The sequence below is a fragment of the Monodon monoceros genome, unplaced genomic scaffold (genome assembly GCF_005190385.1).
Source record: "Monodon monoceros isolate NGI ecotype Baffin Bay Population unplaced genomic scaffold, NGI_Narwhal_1 Super_Scaffold_4, whole genome shotgun sequence".
Classification (NCBI taxonomy): Eukaryota; Metazoa; Chordata; class Mammalia; order Artiodactyla; family Monodontidae; genus Monodon; species Monodon monoceros.
In genome coordinates this window covers 41569190-41590267 of record NW_021703781.1, presented here as the reverse complement: position 1 = coordinate 41590267, position 21078 = coordinate 41569190, and the positions used below count along the sequence as shown (strand labels likewise).

Genomic DNA, 21078 nt, shown 5'->3' with positions numbered 1-21078 from the left:
CATATTAACTTTTAAAATAAATATAATGTTATGTTAATTTTAAAAAGCTTAAACTAGAATTAGAAGCCTGCTTCACTGGAAAATTCATATCACGTCAATTTTGAGAGACCAAAAGAAAAAAAAACAACAAAATAAAAGCCTTCATATGTTACAAAACCTGATAGGAATCAATACCTGTATTCCTCTTGTGTGAAGCGTGGGATTTCTCCAGGATGTAAGACAAGAATTTTCACAGTGGCACTGCTGGACATCACAGGCTCACCATCATCAAAAGCAACAACCACCAACTTAAAAAGTAAAAAAATATTCAAGTTAAAGATGATTTAAAAGAAGAAAATAAAAGCATCATTTTTCTATGAATGTTTTTAATTATTGGACTGCCTGTTTCCAAAAGGGGGAGCAGTGATCATTTCCTCATTGCCTACCAGGTAGCAGAGACTGTGCTAGGATACTCATAACAATCCCACCAGGTAGATATTATTATTTCCATTTGCCAGGTGAGGAAACTCAAAGAAGTTCAGTTAATAACTCTATGATAAAAAAAAAAAAACTACCGGTAAAACAGGTATATGATACTACATCTCTCCAATTATAAACTTTTCTCTTTCACAATCCCACTGGTGCCTACAGTAAAAACATGAAACTTTATAACTGCCAACACCTATTTCAAAAGCATTAAATTCAGTCACATGGATAGGAAAAGCTAATTAGCTTGCTTATAAAAAGAAATTAATTTTTCCAGTGAATTAATTGTCTGCAAGATTATAGGGCAGAAATACTTCACTCTGGAGGATAAAACTGGAAAGCTTTATAGTTTAACACACTTTGATATACACTCTCTTAAAAACAAATTATATAAAATGAAGTTCATACTGTAGAATAGAAAATGTTCAAATGATGCAAACTAAAGAAAAGCTTTAGTCTTAAGATGTAATCTCTATATATTATTAGTAAAATAGCTTTTATAATTGATCATTTGCTTTGATAACCTCTATTATGTCAAGAAGAATTCTAATGTTTATTTTAAGAAATGTTAAGTTTCAAAACTATGTGTTTCTCTAGATTGTATATAAATTTGGAAGCTGCAGGTGACCAATCTAAACTAATTCAATCTAGATCATGTAACCACAACCAAGGGTCATCCTGAGAGCCACAATCTGCCTTTGGGTTAATACTTTACAAACAGAACAATTATTTCAAATGGAGATGAAATTAAGTGAGACAGAGTGCTCACTGATATTCACAAGGTTAACTGATGACGGTATTTCCCCAATGTACGGTCAAAGGCTTTATTCCCAGGGACAAAATTTTTTCTAAGTAATTATAGAAAATGGAAACAGTCAAACATTTAATAAAATGGATTATTTATGATAATAGTGGAGGGTAGTATTATTTAAAATTTTCTAAAAGTATAACGTATCAAGAGTACATAAACTTGAACCAGCAATTGCCTCTAGGTACTTACTTTGAGGAAAAAAAATAGCAAGTGGCAAATAATATCTGCACAAGGAGTTTCACGACAGCAAAGGTGGTTATAACAAAAATTGGAAATGACTAATTATCCAACAACAGGATATTGGACAAAAAAAAAACAATAGTATATTATACAATAGAACATCACACAACCATTTAAATAATAGCATTAATAGTATTTAAATTTTAAAGAGAAGTATGAATAATACAATCATGCAATCATGTTATTTTAAAATATATATTTGTATACTTTTATTTGCAGGGAATGTTATCATAAGGATAGAGATTAAAATGGTAAATATTAATCTCCAAAATGTGAAATATCAAGTGTTTTTTTTTTCCTTTTACTTAACTGTATTTTCTAAGTGTCTATGCAGTAAAAAATGCATTGTTTTGTAATTTTAAAATACTACAAAGGAGGAAAATGGGAAGATGTATGGTTATGTGTTAAACCAAACTCTCAATCAAAAGTTAAACATCAAATAGACACCAAAGAGAAAACACTGCACTGACCTTAAAAATTGTTGTAGGTTCTTCATTAAGATTAACTCGAGTCATTACTATTCCAGAATCTTCTTCTACATCAAAAATACTGGCAGGATAAGGAAACTGGACATCATCTACTCTATATCTCACACGACTTGCAGGTAATCCCTAAAATAAAATTAAATATTATTTCACAAAATGAAAACAAAGGGTAATGATAATATAAAATTGATTTGTAAAATAAATAGTCTTTTAAAAATGAAAAATCATATTTTAACTTTTCATACCTTCAGGTTTAAAATGTAGCAGAATCTTTATTTCTTTAGAATAACAATCTGAATCAGTGAACTGTCTTTACTACATGTTATTTAAAATCATTTATGTGAAAGAATAAATCAGTGGTTTCCTCGGGTGTCTTCCCTTCCACATTTAATTATATGAATCTCAGCTTCTTCCTTGAACACGGTGTTTAATATTTTATATTCTGAGACCATTATAAGTTATTTTCTTTATTATACTTATTTGAACTCTGTGATACTCAGAGAAAATAAAGTGTGGAGGATTGAGGTAAAGTGGAGGAGTGGGTATGGAAGTAAAGGAAACATTATTTACCATCTGTTCTGTGCTTTACCAGGATAGGTTTTTTCTTAAATAAATAAATTCTCACAACAATCCTTTAGGATAACATTACTACTAATGTTGATAGTAATGACAGTAAAATAATGATAGTTAACATTTGTTGAAAGCTTATTATGTGTGAGAACCATACTAAAAATGATACATATATAGTCTACCACACATTTTTCAGTTAATGAACTTGAAGCTTATAGGGAGTTTAAAAATGTTGAAATGTCCCAGATATACACCAAGGTAAGTGGGAATAGCAAGCAAAAAATTCATTTTTCAAGAAAAATTAACACTTGATAATTTTGAAAAAGACTATAATGAGAACAGTCAAAATTTATTGAACATCCTCACTTATATTAGGGGTAAGATTGGTTTTATTTTTAATTATACAAGGTGACACTTGGGTGGGCACTCTAATCTTTTTAAGTGCTTAAGGTCTGTAAATTTCTTAAGTCAGTCCTAGAAGTACAATAAAATAAACACCTCAGACTCAGAGTTAGTATGTGGTTGAGTTTGATCTCAAACCCTAACAGACACTATATTATACCACAAAACTCTTTAGAGAAGAACACCTCTATTTGACATTACTCTGATGTGAGAGAAGCAGGATATTACCCCCATGTTACGCCCATAGCCTGAATTGGTTAATTATGCTTTGGGGAAGAATGGTTCTGAGAACATTGTTCTCTGTATTGTTGAGTTTCTTCATGACTGTCCTTGAAAGGAACGTGTTGCTCCGTGTTTGTTCCTGAGTCACATTTGGGCTATAGGACAAATATGTTAGCCTTCAGGACTTCTATAATTCCCTAATGATTATCTGTAACTCCAGTCCTTTCATTCATGACACCTCAGTTTATCACTACCTCCTTGAATACTTTATGTAACTCTTTTCACTCTTTTGCCTTTCCTTATTCCTATCTGGAGGCTCCGGGTCAGACTGCTTGTTCCCAATCTTCTTGGAGTTTCCCAAGGCTCTGTCACAGGCACTTTTGTCTTTTCTACCTCTGCTCAAGTTCCATGCCTTTAAATACCTCTTATTTGTTCATAAATCCTAAATTTAAATTTTTGGCTCTTTTGTCACTAGAGCAAAACTACAGCAAAAACCATTTCAAGAACAAATTTTCAGTTTCTGCTGGCATCAATACCCATTCAGTCTGTAGTACAGTATTAAAATTTTTATGACTATCATGAATCAGTTATCAAGAAACTTAAAGAAACTTAGAATATGTCAGTTACACTTAGCATGTTGTCTTTAATAATGCCAAGGTATTAATGATACATTTGGAATTATACCTTTAACTGATAAAAGAGAAAAATGTTTTGGTGTTGCGGAGTGTTATCTTGTAGATGCCTACAACACTTTGCTATCCAGAACATCCTATAATCTTCCTGGAGGATTGTTACAGATAAGATTGTATGTATAAGAACATGTACATTATATTTAGCTATATCAGTAAGCTTTTCATTCTGATTTGTTATTCTACAGATTGCTAGCACATAAAAAAAGTGGCCCTGAGATGACATTGTTAGCCCGCAAAAGGCATTTTAATTGTTTCTTCCATCACCCTTGTTATCAAGGCACCACATTTTATTTCATATAACACGATACAACTAAATACCTTGATTTAGATGTTCTTTTGAATATATTCAAAAGTTTTTTCCTCTTTCTTTCCCTCCCACCCTCCCTCTCTTCTCCCACCCTCCTCCTCTTCCTCCCTCTATTTTCCCCTTCCTCTCCCTCTTCCTCCCTGTTTCCTTCCCTCCCTTCCTAATTTTCTTTCCAAAGTCTTTAAAAAGATAGTCTTGCCTTTACAGTTAAATAATTAAGCTATGTAATAGGTGAAGGTAACTGGCTTTGGGAAACAGCTTCAATTAACTTGCCTAACATTGTCTCTGGGACATTTACAATATGAATCAGGTCAAATGCATGGTTTTTATAAATTCATAAAAATTAAAATTATTATGGCTTTAATCTGGAAAATAATGTGCAATCCAGATGTATGACACAACTTAAAAAATAATCATCATAAGCTTTATCTCTTAAAATTATTTATATTACTATTTATTAAACATTATTTAATATCTGATCACGTTAAAAATTTAATAGATATGATCACAGTATTATACTGTACAAAATTCATTCATTATATTTTAAAAACTAGTCCACTGAGCTTATAAATTATACATTTTGATAATTATGAGATGACATATAAATATTCAAATTACCATTTAGATAATAAAAATTTATGAAATATTTGGTCTTTTATTTTAAATTGTACTAGAAATAGAGTGATCTTTCTTTACTCTTACATATTTCCAATAAGTTGATATTTCTTCCAGTTGAATACATTAGTTAATCATATTTATTTTTTAAAGTAAACTAATCTATAAAAACATACTTAAAATTGAGATGAAATATTTAATCATTACTTTCTACTTCAATTTATGATAATATAGTATATAGATTATATTGTATCTTTACCTATATGTATTTATAAGTGTATTAAGAGGGACATTTTGGACCATCAATAGTGAAAAAAGAGCTATATTTTTACAAAAAAAAAGTCAGTCTTCAAAATTTTTATTACTATGGCAACAGACTCCTTTTCTATAGCATTTCCAAATTATCACAAAATCAATCTAATAGCAACACTAAAAGTAGTTTACAAAAATTGCTTTCTTAAAGTTCATACTAAACTAAAAGTAGGCTGTGGTTTAATTTATAAATGATGAACAAATGACTCCTTGGTGCTGCACTCTGATCAACAAAATTTATTTGTCTTTATTTAGGACCAAAGAAATCTTGGGAGGTCATTAGTTAGCTTCCTATCTTCAGACACTAAAGGCTCTTCCTCTCTGAAACACTTGCTAAAACCAAACCTCATTTTTTCCTCGGCAGTGATGGAACATAGTGTTTTCTTTTTTTCAGGGGAATAAAATTCTTCGTAGTTTTGAAGACCAATGTTTTACCCCTGAGCCTCGCTTTATTAGGATAGATATTTCTAATTGTTTTTGTATCATCCTAGGCATTCTTTTCCTGCTTTTATATCTTTTCTCCATGCCCTTTTAACCTACCATAGTTGTTTAGGAAATGTACTCAAACTGTGGATTCAAGAGAATAAAACAAATTACCTGATTGTTTTAGGTCACCATCAAGGAAAAAAATACTTTGATATCCACCTAGTGGAATCCATTTAGTTTTATTCCTTAGTTCAATGGTTAAATCACATCTCTTTCTTAGTACAGATATTTTAATCTCATGTGGTAAAATGTATTTTGCCACTTCAGGACAGGCAAAATTTCACAAGGAGACTATAAAATGGACTTCGATCCAACACAATTTATGACACATTAGTAGGTAATCCCATAATACATGTAATATCACATAAAAAAAGACTATTTAAGCTATTTTGGAATTTTGCTCTATTTACCTAGCCACTATGAAGAGGCATTAACAAAGGCAAGAAATGAAGACAGAATTAACCAAGACATAAATATTAATTTAATGGTAAAGTGACGAAATTGTCTGCAAAGATTCTCATCAGGCAGTGGTGGCAAAAATAGTTTCCTATCATTATGCCTCTTGGAGTCTTTTGATGGGTAAGTACAATGAGTTTCTTCTTTAAATTTTTATGGAAACTGAGGACATGTGAGAAGCATAGCACGACAGCTTTTTTGAAGCCTCCTCATTTTGACAGATATTTCTATAAATCCAGCTGACCTCATTATTGGAGCAAGCGTTACTTCAGATAACCGTAATTTTAAAAGATTAATGAGGTGCTGGCACAGGAATCCTTCTTAATGTCAACTTCCATTCACCAAAATATTCTTCGATACTTTCCCTGAATTTTCAAATAAGTGACACACTGACTTTTAGAGGGATATGTTTCCCTAAAGGAAATGTTCAAAACAGAAACATGATATGACTGGCAGCTTAATCATTCAAGGGGTGCTGAAAACCTTAACTTGGCATCAAGTTAAGGTTAATAAGTTAACTAACCTTAATTTGGTTAATTGAAATTAACCACAATTTACAACAAATTCCAAAGGACTTTTTTGTTTGCCATTAGATAAAAAATATTTAACTCAGTTAAAAAAATAGAATTATAGAACTAAATCATTATACATTTATTTCATATATGGCATATTTTTAAGAGAGATGTATAAATTGTATAAAATATTGGCAATTGAAAATTTTATAGATTATTTATCCCCTAACGTTTATCATTTTACTCATGTTTTATAGTACAAAGGTTAATTCATTATATGTGGGATTCATTCATTCATTCATCTATTTGTTTATTCATTCAACACATTAAATGGACACTGCTGAGTCCTAAGAGCACACAGATGAACAAACTCACAGCCTAGTTGAGGAGTTCATCTTATATCACCTCCTTCCTGATATTCATTAACAATAATTTAGCCGGATTAGCCTTATAAAACACCAAGCTCACTCCTATCTCAGCACTTTTCCATCTGCTGTTTGTTCTTCCTGCAATACTCTTGTATGTGGCTAGTTCCTTCTGGCATCCAGGTCTCAAATGATACCTCTTTTGCCTATACCCACCCATAAACCACTTTGAGTCAAATCTTATTTTATTTTCTTTATAGTATGTATCCTTATGTGAATTTATGTTACATATTTACTTGTCTGTGGGTTTGTAGCCTATCTCTGTTCCTTGACTGCGAGCTCCATTAGAGAAGATACTAATTTTGGCTTGGCATTATTTAAGAGATCAACAAGAATTTGTTAAGTAAATAAGTATAATACAAGCAGTGCTCATGTATATGTGGATCCTGGGCTGGGCTGCCAGGATGAACAACTCTGGGGGGATCACATATACAGATATGATGGGAATGGCTGCCTGTGTAACCCCCGACCTCCCCTGCTAAAACCCCCTGCTAAAAATGTATATATCCTGTGTTCCTGTTTGCAGTGGCTCCATGTATATTTTTTAAGAACAAAGAAGAAAGAAAGATTACATCAGTGACTTTTGTTGGGGAAGAGCTTTCACAAAAGAGATGAAAATAAAACTTATGAAAACAGAGTTCCAAACAAGTAGAAGTTTGAAGGAGAATAAATAGTCTTTCAAAAAGGTTCCTGAGAAAAGGTTTGGAGAAATAAAACCATGTATCATTAGGAAAGTCCTTCCCTTTCTTTCTGGACTGCCTGAATATTATGTACTCTCTCTCTCCTACTTCTCAGCCTCTGTCCTTCTAGTCTATGTTACTTTTCTAATTATATCTAATACATTCTGTTGTTATGTCAATCCTTTAAAATAATGACATAATCCTCTGGATTTTTCTAATAAATTAATCCTCATGTGATCTATATTAATAGCATATAGATGTTTTCTTACACCAACTACACTATACAAGGTGTAAAATCAGAGTTACATAGTGGGTTAAACTAATGTTGAATAAGACTGAGATTTCTGAGTATACGTTTGGTAATTGCAAGAATCATAGCTACATAGGTAATTTTCTATATGGTTTAGAGGACCTCTAAGAATTTACTTACCTCAGAATGTGGCTAAATTGTTGGCAAATTTTCAGTTTACTACCCACCAATATATGTTCATAGATACTTATCCATACCTACTCATATTCATCTCTCATGATCATAGGCCAATAATTAGAGATAGCGCTTTTATACTTAGCGCCTCATAATCAGTCAGACGGGAGAGACAGAAGGTACACAGATAAACATAATAAACTCCTAACATTTCTGGCTATAAAGGAGAAACATGAGCATTACCAAATAAAGGTTTGAGAACTAGAGCAAAGACCTTCAGATTTATAGTCAAGTGGACTTTATACCTCACTGTGTAGGTGCTTACATATGAAAATCTGATGTGCTTTAAAATGTATTCGATTTATAAGATTGTTGCAATTGTGTTACATGTGGAGTCCAATCTGGCATGTAATTTGAGTATTAAAATGGCAAACTAATATTTAATTTATGTGAGAAGATTTTGGACAATTTATCTTAAACTCAAAAAGATAAAAGTAGCCACCCAGCACTTCCTGCAGGTTGAGCAGCCCTTCAGAGTAGCAAGGTGGATTATTTTGTGCATTTATCATCTTACCTGGACACTTTGACTTGAAAAACTGAGAACAGGAAAGGCACAGCTAATTGGCCGGCCACGAACAACTGAGGAGGCAAACCTACACCTCAAGTCTCTATGATGTCTTTTCAAGGGACTTCCCTGGTGGTGCAGTGGATAAAAATCCGTCTGCCAACCAGTGGGGGACCACGGACACTCAAGGGGACAGGAGGAACCCCCAGCGACCGGCTTGCGGGATTGTGGTTCCCAGGCCAGAGGTCGGGCCCGAGCTCCTGTGGTGGAAGCTCAGAGTCCAAACCGCTGGACTAACAGAGAACCTCAGACCCCAGGGAATATCAATTGGAGTGAGGCCTACTGGAGGTCCAAGACCCAGCTCCATTCAAATGCCCAAAAGTTCCAGTGCTGGATGTCTCAGGCCAAACAACCAGTAAAACAGGAATACAGCACCACCCAACAACAACAAAAATTGAAATGACAAATAAATTTGTTACAGATGAAGGAGCAAGGTAAAAACTTACAAGACCAAATAAATGAAGACGAAATAGGCAACCTACCTGAAAAAGAATTCAGAGTAAGGATAGTAAAGATGTTCCAAAATCTCAGAAACAGAATGGAGAAAATACAAAAAACATTTAACAAGGCTCTAGAAGAACTAAAGAGCAAACAAACAGTGATGAACAACACAATTACTGAAATTAAAAAATACTCTAGAAGGAATAAGTAACAGATTAACTGAGGCAGAAGAACGGATAAGTGAGATGGAATACAAAAAGGTGGAAATAACTGCTAGGGAGCAAAATAAAGAAAAATAAATGAAAAGAATTGAGGACACTCTCAGAGATGTCGGGGAAAACATTAAACGCACCAACATTCGAACTATAGGAGTCCCAGAAAAAGAAGAGAAAAAGAAAGGATCTGAGAAAATATTTGAAGAGATTATAGTCGAAAACTTCCCTAACATGGGAAAGGAGATAGTCCATCAAGTCCAGGAAGCACAGAGAGTAACACACAGGATAAACCCAAAGAGAAACACGCTGTGACACATATTAATCAAACTATCAAAAATTAAATACAAAGAAAAAATATTGAAAGCAGAAAAGGAAAAGCAACAAATAACATATAAGGGAATCCCCATAAGATTAACAGCTGATCTTTCATCAGAAACTCTGAAAGCCAGAAGGTAGTGGCAGGACATATTTAAAGTGATGAAAGGGAAAAACCTACAACCAAGATTATGCTACCCAGCAAGGATCTCATTCAGATTTGACAGAGAAATTAAAAACTTTACAAATAAGCAAAAGTTAAGAGAATTCAGCACCACCAAACCAGCTGTACAAAAAATGCTAAAGGAACGTCTCTAGGCAGGAAACACAAAAGAAGGAAAAGAACTACAATAAGAAACACAAAACAATTAAGAAAATGGTAATAGGAACATACATAGCGATAATTACCTTAAATGTAAATGGATTAAATGCTCCAAGCAAAAGACACAGACTGGCTGAATGGATACAAAAACAAGACCCATGTGTATGCTGTCTACAAGAGACCCACTTCAGGCCTAGGGACACATACAGACTGAAAGCGAGGGGATGGAAAAAGATATTCCATGCAAATGGAAATCAAAAGAAAGCTGGAGTAGCAATTCTCATATCAGACAAAATAGACTTTAAAATAAAGACTATTACAATAGACAAAGAAGGATGCTACACAATGACCAAGGAATCAATCCAAGAAGAAGATGTAGCAATTGTAAATATTTATGAACCCAACATAGGAGCACCACAATACATAAGGCAAATGCTAACAGCTGTAAAAGGGGAAATTGACAGTAACACAATAATAGTAGGGAACTTTAACACCCCACTTTCACCAGTGGATAGATCATCCAAAATGAAAATAAATAAGACAACAAAAGCTTTAAATGACACAGTAAATAAGATGGACTTAATTGATATTTATAGGACATTCCATCAAAAAACAACAGAATACACTTTCTTCTCAAGTGCTCATGTAACATTCTCCAGGATAGACCATATCTTGGATCACAAAGCAACCCTTCGTAAATTAAAGAAAATTGAAATTGTATCAAGTATCTTTTCCGATCACAACACTATGAGACTAGATAACAATTAGAGGAAAAAAAACTGTAAAAATTACAAACACATGGAGGCTAAACAATACGCTACTAAATAACCAAGAGCTCAATGGGGAAATCAAAGAGGAAATCAAAAAATACCTAGAAACAAATGACAAGGAAAACACAACGACCCAAAACCTGTGGGATTCAGCAAAAGCAGTTCTAAGAGGGAAGTTTATAGCAATACAATCCTACCTCAAGAAACAAGAAACATCTCAAATAAACAAACTAGCCTTACACCTAAAGCAATTAGAGAAAGAAGAACTAAAAAAAACCACAAAGTTAGAAGGAAAGAAATCATAAAGATCAGATCAGAAATAAATGAAAAAGAAATGAAGGAAACAATAGCAAAGATAATAAAACTAAAAGCTGGTTCTTTGAGAAGATAAACAAAATCGATAAACCATTAGCCAGACTCATCAAGCAAAAAAGGGAAAAGACCCAAAACAAAAGAATTAGAAATGAAAAAGGAGAAGTAACAACTAACACTGTTGAAATACAAAGGATCATGAAAGATTACTACAAGCAATTATATGCCAATAAAATGGAAAACCTGGAAGAAATGGACAAATTCTTAGAAAAGCACAGCCTTCCAAGACTGAACCAGGAAGAAATAGAAAATATAAACAGACCAATCACAAGCACTAAAATTGAAACTGTGATTAAAAATCTTCCAACAAACAAAGCCCAGGACCAGATGGCCTCACAGGCCAATTCTATCAAACATTTAGAGAAAAGGTAACACCTATCCTTCTCAAACTCTTCCAAAATAGAGCAGAGGGAGGAACACTTCAAAACTCATGCTACAAGGCCACCATTACCCTGTTACCAAAACCAGACAAAGATGTTACCAAAAAAGAAAACTACAGGCCAATATCACTGATGAACATAGAAATAAAAAATCTAAACAAAATACTAGCAAACAGAATCCAACAGCACATTAAAAGGATCATACACCATGATCAAGTGTGGTTTATCCCAGGAATGCAAGGATTCTTCAGTATACACAAATTAATCAATGTGATATACCATATTAACAAATTGAAGGATAAAAACCATATGATCATCTCAATAGATGCAGAAAAAGCTTTTGACAGAATTCAATACCTATTTATGATAAAAACTCTCCAGAAAGTAGGCATAGAGGGAACCTACCTAATTATAATAAGGCCATATATGACAAACCCACAGCCAATATTATTCTCAATGGTGAAAACTTGAAACTATTTCCACTGAGATCAGGAAAAAGACAAGGTTGTCCCCTCTCAGCACTATTATTCAACATAGTTTGGAAGTTTTAGCCACAGCAATAGGAAAAGAAAAAGAAATAAAAGGAATCCAAATCGGAAGAGAAGAAGTAAAACTGTCACTGTTTGCAGATGACATGATACTCTACATAGAGAATCCTAAAGATGCTACCTGAAAACTACTAGATATAGTCAGTGAATCTGGTAGAGTAGGAGGATACAACATTAATGCACAGAAATCTCTTGCATGCCTATACACGAATGATGAAAAATATGAATGAGAAATTTAGGAAACAATCCCAGTTACCACTGCAACAAAAAGAATAAAATACCTAGGAATAAACCTACCTAAGGAGACAAAAGACCTGTATGCAGAAAACTATAAGACACTGATGAAAGAAATTAAGGATGATGCAAACAGATGGAGAGAAATACCATGTTCTTAGATTGGAAGAATCAACATTGTGCAAATGACTATACTATCCAAAGAAATCTACAGATTCAATGCAATCCCTATCAAACTACCAATAGCATTTTTCACAGAACTAGAACAAAAATTTCACAATTTGTATGGAAAAACAAAAGACCCCGAATAGCCAAATCAATCTTGAGAAAGAAAAACAGAATTGGAGGAATCAGGATCCCTGTCTTCAGACTATACTACAAAGCTATAGTAATCAAGCCAGTATGGTACTGGCACAAAAACTGAAATATAGATCCATGGAACAGGATAGAAATCCCAGAGATAAACTCACGCACATATGGTCATCTTATCTTTGATAAAGGAGGCAAGAGTATACAATGGAGAAAAGACAGCCTCTTCAATAAATGGTGCTGGAAAAACAGACAGCTATATGTAAAAGAATGAAGTTAGAACACTTCCTAATACCATATACAAAAATAAACTCAAAATGGATTGAAGACCTAAATATAAGGCTAGACACTATAAAACTCCTAAAGGAAAACATAGGCAGAACACTGTATGACATAAGTCACAGCAAGATCCTTTTTGACCCACCTCCTAGAGGAATGGAAATAAAAACAAAAATAAACAAATGGAACCCTAAAAGCTTTTGCACAGCAAAGGAAACCCTAAGCAAGACAAAAAGACAACCCTCAGGATGGGAGAAAATATTTGCAAACGAAGCAACTGACAAAGGATAAATCTCCAAAATATACAAGCAGCTCATGCAGCTCAATATCAAAAAAACAACCCAATCCAAAAATGGGCAGAAGACCTAAATAGACATTTCTCCAAAGAAGATATACAGATTGCCAATAAACACATGAAAAGATGCTCAAGATCACTAATCATTAGAGAAATGCAAATCAAAACTACAATGAGGTATCACCTCACTCCGGTAAGAATGGCCATCATCAAAAAAATCTACAAACCATAAATGCTGGAGAGGATGTAGAGAAAAGGGAATCCTCTTGCACTGTTGGGTCGGTGGAAATGTAAATTGGTACAGCCACTATGGAGAACAGTATGGAGCTTCCTTAAAAAACTAAAAACAGAACTAACATATGACCCAGCAATCCCACTACTGGGCATATACCCTGAGAAAACCATATTTCAAAAAGGGTCATGTACCACAATGTTCATTGCAGCACTATTTACAATAGCCAGAACATGGAAGCAACCTAAGTGTCCATCAACAGATGAATGGATAAAGAAGATGTGGCACATATGTACAATGGAATATTACTCAGCCATAAAAAGAAACAAAATTGAGTTATCTGTAGTGAGGTGGATGGACCTAGAGTCTGTCATACAGAGTGAAGTAAGTCAGAAAGACAAAAAGAAATACCATATGCCAACACATATATATGCAATCTGAAAAAAAAAAAAAAAAGGTTCTGATGAACCTTGGGGCAGGACAGGAATAAAGACCCAGACTTAGAGAATGGACTTGAGGACACGAGGAGGGGGAAGGGTAAGCTGAGACAAAATGAAAGAGTAGCATTTACATCTATACACTACCAAATGTAAAATAAATAGCTAGTGGGAAGCAGCTGCATGGCACAAGGAGATCAGCTTGGTGCTTTGTGACCACCTAGAGGGGTGGGGTAAGGAGGGTGGGACGGAGATGCAAGAGGGAGGGGATATAGGGATATATGTATGCATATAGCTGATTCACTTTTTTATACAGCAGAAACTAATACAACACTGTAAAGCAAGTATACTCTGATGCAGATGTTAAAAAAAAGGAAAAAGATTCCACCTGCCAATGCAGGGGACATGGGTTCGATCCCTGGTCCCGGAAGATCCCACATGCCATGGATGTAAGCCCGTGCCACACAACTACTGAGCCTGCGAACCACAACTACTAAGCCCATGTGCTGCAACTACTGATGCCCGAGCACCTAGAGCTCGTGCTCCACAACAAAAGAAGCCCCCGCAACGAAGAACAGTCCCCACTCGCCGCAACTAGAGAAAGCCCACGTGCAGCAATGAAGCCCCAATGCAGCCAAAAAAAAAAAAAATTATCGACTTCAATTTTAAACATAATTTATCTGAGTAGCAGTAGAATTAGAACTAGCTGCACAGGTTACAATACATAATAGATGACACTGCATATTTAGGCCAGTGACAGGAGGAGGAATTACACAATAGAGAAACTGGTTTAGTGAATCTAAAAGTTCATCATGTGCACAATTCCTGTGGAGCAGGTCAATACTCTTAGTTCTTCACTAGCATATTTTACTTTGCAAAACATGTTGCAATCATTCTTTGGTTATTTTCCCCAAAACATCCCTAATAAGAAAACAAAGTAGGGCTTCCTTCATTCAGGTCACTTTCAACAAATAAATAAAGGAAGAGCTTTGAAGTCAGAGGAAAAAAAAGATAAAAGTAGATATGTATCATTACGAAGTGAAATAAATTAAAGATGTCTATTTAAATAAAATACCTTACTAATTTGGGAAAAGAACTTTATTAAAATATGTACATATTTATTTGGGGGGACTGTAAAGACCTTATTAGTATGGTGTTTTTATGAAAACTTTATTCTCAAATTTTACAGTGTCATAGGTGACACCAGAATTACTTCATGGGTGCAGACATTGACATCCTAAGGTTTACACATGATGAGTATATAAGTCTTGTACCAAACCAGAGGCAAAGTTAGGCATGTTTGCCATCACCCTGAAAGCAAGGATGATGAGGAGGAGATATTAACTAACGTCTATGTGCCCAGCATCAGCTAAGTGCTTTCATTCTCCATTAAACCTGGGTACTAATCCAGTGAAATGGTCTTATTATTCTTATATGGAAATGAGGTTTAAAGAAGTTAAGTAACTGCTGTACAATATCATTTTTCCTAGTTACACACAGATGCCGGCACTAGTGACATTATTCAATAGCTCTGAGACTCTGGAGAGGTCTGCCAACCCTAATTGCCCTCAGGAAGGATATGATTTATGACACATATTAATAAATGAATTAATTAATTTGTTTGTTCATGTATTAGGCTTCTTTCCAAATATGATTTGAGGTAGTATGTGACTTATTTAAATATTGTATGGTTTTCAAAAGTGAAAGGCATGATTTCAACTTTGTGATGCCATTTTATCTACTAAATTTGACATGTGTAAAACTCAATAAATATTAGTATGAGACAATGCTACTGGAATAGTCATGTATTTAATACATATATAGTAATATAGTGATATAGTGATACTCTGAATGAGGTAATTTTTCTAGATGATGGAAACATGATAGACAAAAACCGTGTCATGTTGGTGCTTACATTATAATTTTAAAATCAAAAGTAACATATTTATACAGACTGATAAAATTTATGTATCAGAATAAAAGTAAATTTATATAAAAAATAAAACCTTAAATCTCAATTATTTATTCATTACTCAATTTTTATACTTTTTATTTTTATTCTTACAGTGAGTGCTCAACACAAAATGTTTTGACTTTATGATGCTGAGAATGTAATTAATTACTACAGAAGGTAATTGCAGATCTGTATGAAAGATGTGCTAAAGTTGCAAATGCAGGAAATTTCAATGAGACTATAATGGACCAAAATAATTAAGTCCTTAATATGAGGGGATATGTTGAATTAGTCATTTTTCTTAAATACGTAATTATCAAGAAATTACTTACTCAGACCCACATAATTTTCTTCATAATAATGGCAATCACATTATATCAGGGAATACTAAACCTATTATTATCATCACACACAAACATTAAGTAATTTGTTTTCAAGTACACAAAGATTTTTCTCCCTGATGTGGTTTCCAAAATTCTTTTAGCCAATGTCTTTGAAAGCAACTAATCTGATTTATTTTGTAAGAGTGTAATTCACAAATCGCCTAAGTATGATTTAGCAGAAGGGATTATTGTAAAGTGGTTTATACTGTTTATTGCAGCAATAACTTAAGGTTGTTTCTTTTTTTTTTTCTTCTTACTGAATCTTCACCAGCTGCTAAGTTATCCTTAAAAGAGACTACTACAGGTCAAAAGCAATCTACAGATTCAATACAATCCCTATCAAGCTGTCAAGTGTTTGACATTTTTCACAGAACTAGAACAAAAATTTTACAATTTGGAAACATAAAAGACCCCGACTAGCCAAAACAATCTTAAGAAAGAAAAATGGAGCTGGAGGAATCAGGCTCCCAGACTTCAGACTATACTACAAAGCTACAGTAATCAAGACAGTATGGTACTAGCACAGAAACAGAAATATAGATCAATGGAACAGGATAGAAAGCCCAGAGATAAACCCATGCACCTATGGTCACCTAATCTATGACAAAGGAGGCAAGAATATACAATGAAGAAGAGACACCCTCTTTAATAAGTGGTGCTGGGAAAACTGGACAGCTACATGTAAAAGAATGAAATTAGAACACTCCTTAACACTATACACAAAAATAAACTCAAAATGGATTAAAGACCTAAATGTAAGACCAGACACTATAAAACTCTTAGAGGAAAACATAGGCAGAACACTCTTTGACATACATCACAGCATGATCCTTTTTGACCCACCTCCTAGGGAAATGGAAATAAAAATAAACAAATGGGACCTAATGAAAGTTAAAAGCTTTTGCACAGCACAGGAAAACATAAACAAGACGAAAAATCAACCCTCAGAATGGGAGAAACTATTCTCAAGTGAAGCAACTGACAAAGGGTTAATCTCCAAAATATACAAGCAGCTCATGCAGCTCAATATCAAAAACCAACCCAATCCAAAACTGGGTGAAAGACCTAAATAGACATGTCTCCAAAGAAGATATTCAGATTGCCAGCAAGCACATAAAAGGATGCTCAATATCATTAATCACTGGAGAAATCCAAATCAAATCTACAGTGAGGTATCACCTCAAATCAGTTAGAATGGCCATCATCTAAAAATCTACAAACCATAAATGCTGGAGAGGGTGTAGAGAAAAGGGAACCTTCTTGCACTGTTGGTGGGAATGTAAATTGATACAGCCACTATGGAGACAGTGTAGAGGTTCCTTAAAAAACTAAAAATAGAACTACCATACGACCCAGCAATCCCACTACTGGGCATATACCCTGAAAAAACCATAATTCAAAGAGAAACATGTACCACAATGTTCATTGCAGCACTATTTACAATAGCCTGTACATGGAAGCAACCTAAGTGTCCATCGACAGATGAATGGATAAAGAAGATGTGGCACATATATACAATGGAATATTACTCAGCCATAAAAAGAAACAAAATTGAGTTATTTGTAGTGAGGTGGATGGACCTAGAGTCTGTCATACAGAGTGAAGTAAGTCAGAAAGAGAAAAACAAATATCGTATGTTAACACATATATAAAAAAATGGAATCTAAAAAAAAAAATTGGTTCTGATGAACCTTGGGGCAGGACAGGAATAAAGACCCAGACTTAAGAGAATGGACTTTAGGACACAGGGAGGGGGAAGGGTAAGCTGGGATGAAGTGAAAGAGTAGCACTGACATCTATACACTACCAAATGTAAAATAGATAGCTAGTGGGAAGCAGCTGCATGGCACAGGGAGATCAGCTCGGTGCTTTGCAACCACCTAGAAGGGTGGGATAGGGAGGGTGGGAGCGAGGCGCAAGAGGGAGGGGATATGGGGATATATGTATACATATAACTGTTTCACTTTGTTATACAGCAGAAACTAACACAACATTGTAAAGCGATTATACTCCAATAAAGATGTTAAAAAAATAAAAAAAGAAAAACTACAGGTCAAACTCTCCATGTAATCACTGAAAAGATCCTGTGCTTTTCTTTTTTTCTCTCCCCTTCCCTGATTTTTAACCCCTGAAGTGATTACTATGTTTTGACAACATAGTGAGTCAACACTCTTATAGGCAAATTCCTTATGACAGATGTCACTGATTTAATGCAATGTCTATGCATAATTCAGTTTCTGCAGATATGGTATTAGCATAGCCATTAAAGATTCTAAGAAATATTTGCTGCAAGATTATTTACCACAATCTCTCTTGGGAAACATGTTTTTCAATGGTAAACTTAAACTAAATACCTAATGACATCAAATAAATAATATAATCCTTATAAAATTTCTTTATATAGATAAGGTTTTTTTTAATTTATAAAGATAATAGTGGGCTTACATTCAACTTCCCTCACAAAAACCAACTCGCAAAACCAAAGGAACATAAATATAGATACGAACCTGAACTGGTGTTAGTAATTAGTTATTTGTTTTCTCTGCCTTGAAACCCTCCCAGTTTTCTTATGATGAAATAAGAAATCTTGGCACTGTTTTCATGCCTTCAGAGTCCATAGGATCTGACTCAGGTTTACCTCTCTAGCCTCCTGAAAAAAATTGCTTTCTTTTGGTTTTTGAAACCTAGTTTTCTTTCTTCTGCTTTAGGGAATAATTTTTCTGCCATGCCACTTTGCCTTGGAAACACCTCCTTATCTTTCAGACCTCAGCTCTGAGTCATTTCCTCCAAAAACGTTCCTTCTTTGACAATCCAGACAAAATCAGGCTCTCTCTCGTCTGGTTTTACAGCACCCTAAAGATATATTTCTTAGAGCTTTTCAGTTTGTCATTTCTATTTACTTGATTGGTTTCGATTAATTTCTATGTCTTTAAGTTTACAGTTCTAAGGCTTCATGACAATTTTAATCCTCAATACTTAATGCACTATGCTTAAATAACACTGGATGCACACACATGCAATAAACATTGAGGAATATGTACTTTGTTTGGATCACAGGGACAGAGATTAAAGTTAAATATAATCCATAGTTTATGGAGCATTTTTATCAATGGATCTGCTAGGCATATTTACCTCTCATTCCCCTATCTCCTTTCATGCTCGCACCTCAATTCAACCTCCTTTTCCCTTCAAAGAAAACCATTGTAATGCATTTAAAGAGTGTCTTTTAACTAGACTGTTGTGGTATCATTGTTCAGCAATATCCACTTCTTTTTCCTCTACTTCATGCCCCATTGACTTTGCTCTTGGTCATGAGACTTGCTTTGGTCAGTGGGATGTGAAGAATTGTGATACACAACCAGAAGCTTTACGTGTGATCATGTGGTTAGGAAAGTTCTCCTGTGTTCCTGTCCTTCACTGTGTGAAGAGCAGACCTACTTAGTAATGGATTCCTGAAGGAGGAGGCATGTGGAATTGACATGAGTCCAACCCAACCTTCAGCCCGAAACCAAGGCCAGCCAATCCCTAGCTGCCTCAAAGATCCATGAATAAAAATATAAACCTTTTTTAGAGTGAATGAGTGGTATTTTGGTATTGTTAACTATGCAGCATTTTAGTAAGAAAACCTAGTTCATGTTATTGTGTGCATTTTTGTTTTCTAGTTTTTTTTTAACTTTACATAATGTATTATTTTCTTTTTCTCACTGTTTTCACTAAGTATTAGGTTCTTACATTCCATTCTCGTTGCTATGTGTTCATAAAATACTGCTGTGCAAGAAGTTCACAGGATACTTCCCACTTCTAGGCATATATCTAAAAATGATTGAAATCAAAATCTTAAAGAGGTATTTGCCCTACAATGTTTATTGAACCATTATTCACAATAGCCAAGATAAGGAAATAACCTAACTGTCCATCAGTGGATGAATAGATAAAGAAAATGTGTCATATACATACAATGGAATATTATGCAGCCTTAAAAAATAATAAAGTTCTGCAATTTGTGACAACATGGATGAACCTTGTGGATATTATGCTAAGTGAAATAAGCCAGTCACAGAATGGCACATAACTGCATGATTCCATTTAGACGAGGTATTTAAAATAAACTGAAAAAAGCTAAGAATAGAATTGTGGTTACTTGGGGGAAGGGAGGAATGGAGAGTTCCTGTTCAAAGGGTGTAAAGTTTCATTTATGTTATTTTTGTTCTCATTTTACAAATGTGAGAACTAAGGAGCAGAGTGACTAAGCAAATTGTCCAAGGCCACAAGAACAGTCAGTAGGAACTTTAGGAGTAGAAACCAGCCAGTCTCACTCCAAAACCCTTACTGTCGAAGCCATGTAAATCTTTCCTGGGCTGATGAACTACGTACACAAGTTTGCAGATTGCAAGGGGCCATCATATACCAGACACATTAATACAGAGCAAGGGATATCTAAATATTTACTGGTGAAAACATTTAAGTTCCGGAATAGGGAGTCTTATAAGCAGAAACAAACAAAAAAAAAAACCTAAAAATTAAAAAATATATATAGCCTAATACTTCTACAGTGTTAAAAACCAGAAAATAGTGGAAAATCCTATGTATGGTTTTAAAGGGCAGAAGTTTGAACCCAAGACTCTAATAGTTTGTCAAGTTTTATGTTCTATGTATAAGCAAATTAATTTCATATGTATAAAAACTCACATGGTATATATCTTTCTAAAAAATTGACGACACATATGAATAAACCAAGGGATGCAGCAAAATGAAGAACTTAAAAATGGATAAGTCAGAATATGAAAGGAATGGCATAAACCATATATAGACTTAAATACAGAAATACATATAAGTAGTTGTAAACGTGTCCAAGAAATATAA

The 21078-nt window shown here is 34.2% G+C and overlaps 1 protein-coding gene across 1 annotated transcript in view; it reads right to left on the bottom strand.

Annotated features, from left to right (window-relative positions):
• Positions 1-21078, bottom strand: part of PCDH15 (protocadherin related 15) — a 1088571-nt gene that overhangs the window by 124614 nt on the left and 942879 nt on the right. The window contains exons 24-25 of the mRNA XM_029245143.1: positions 1987-2127; positions 175-287 (exon numbers count right to left, since the gene is read on the bottom strand). Coding sequence (XP_029100976.1) covers positions 175-287; positions 1987-2127 — 254 coding nt within the window. The remainder of the gene's footprint in view (positions 1-174; positions 288-1986; positions 2128-21078) is intronic.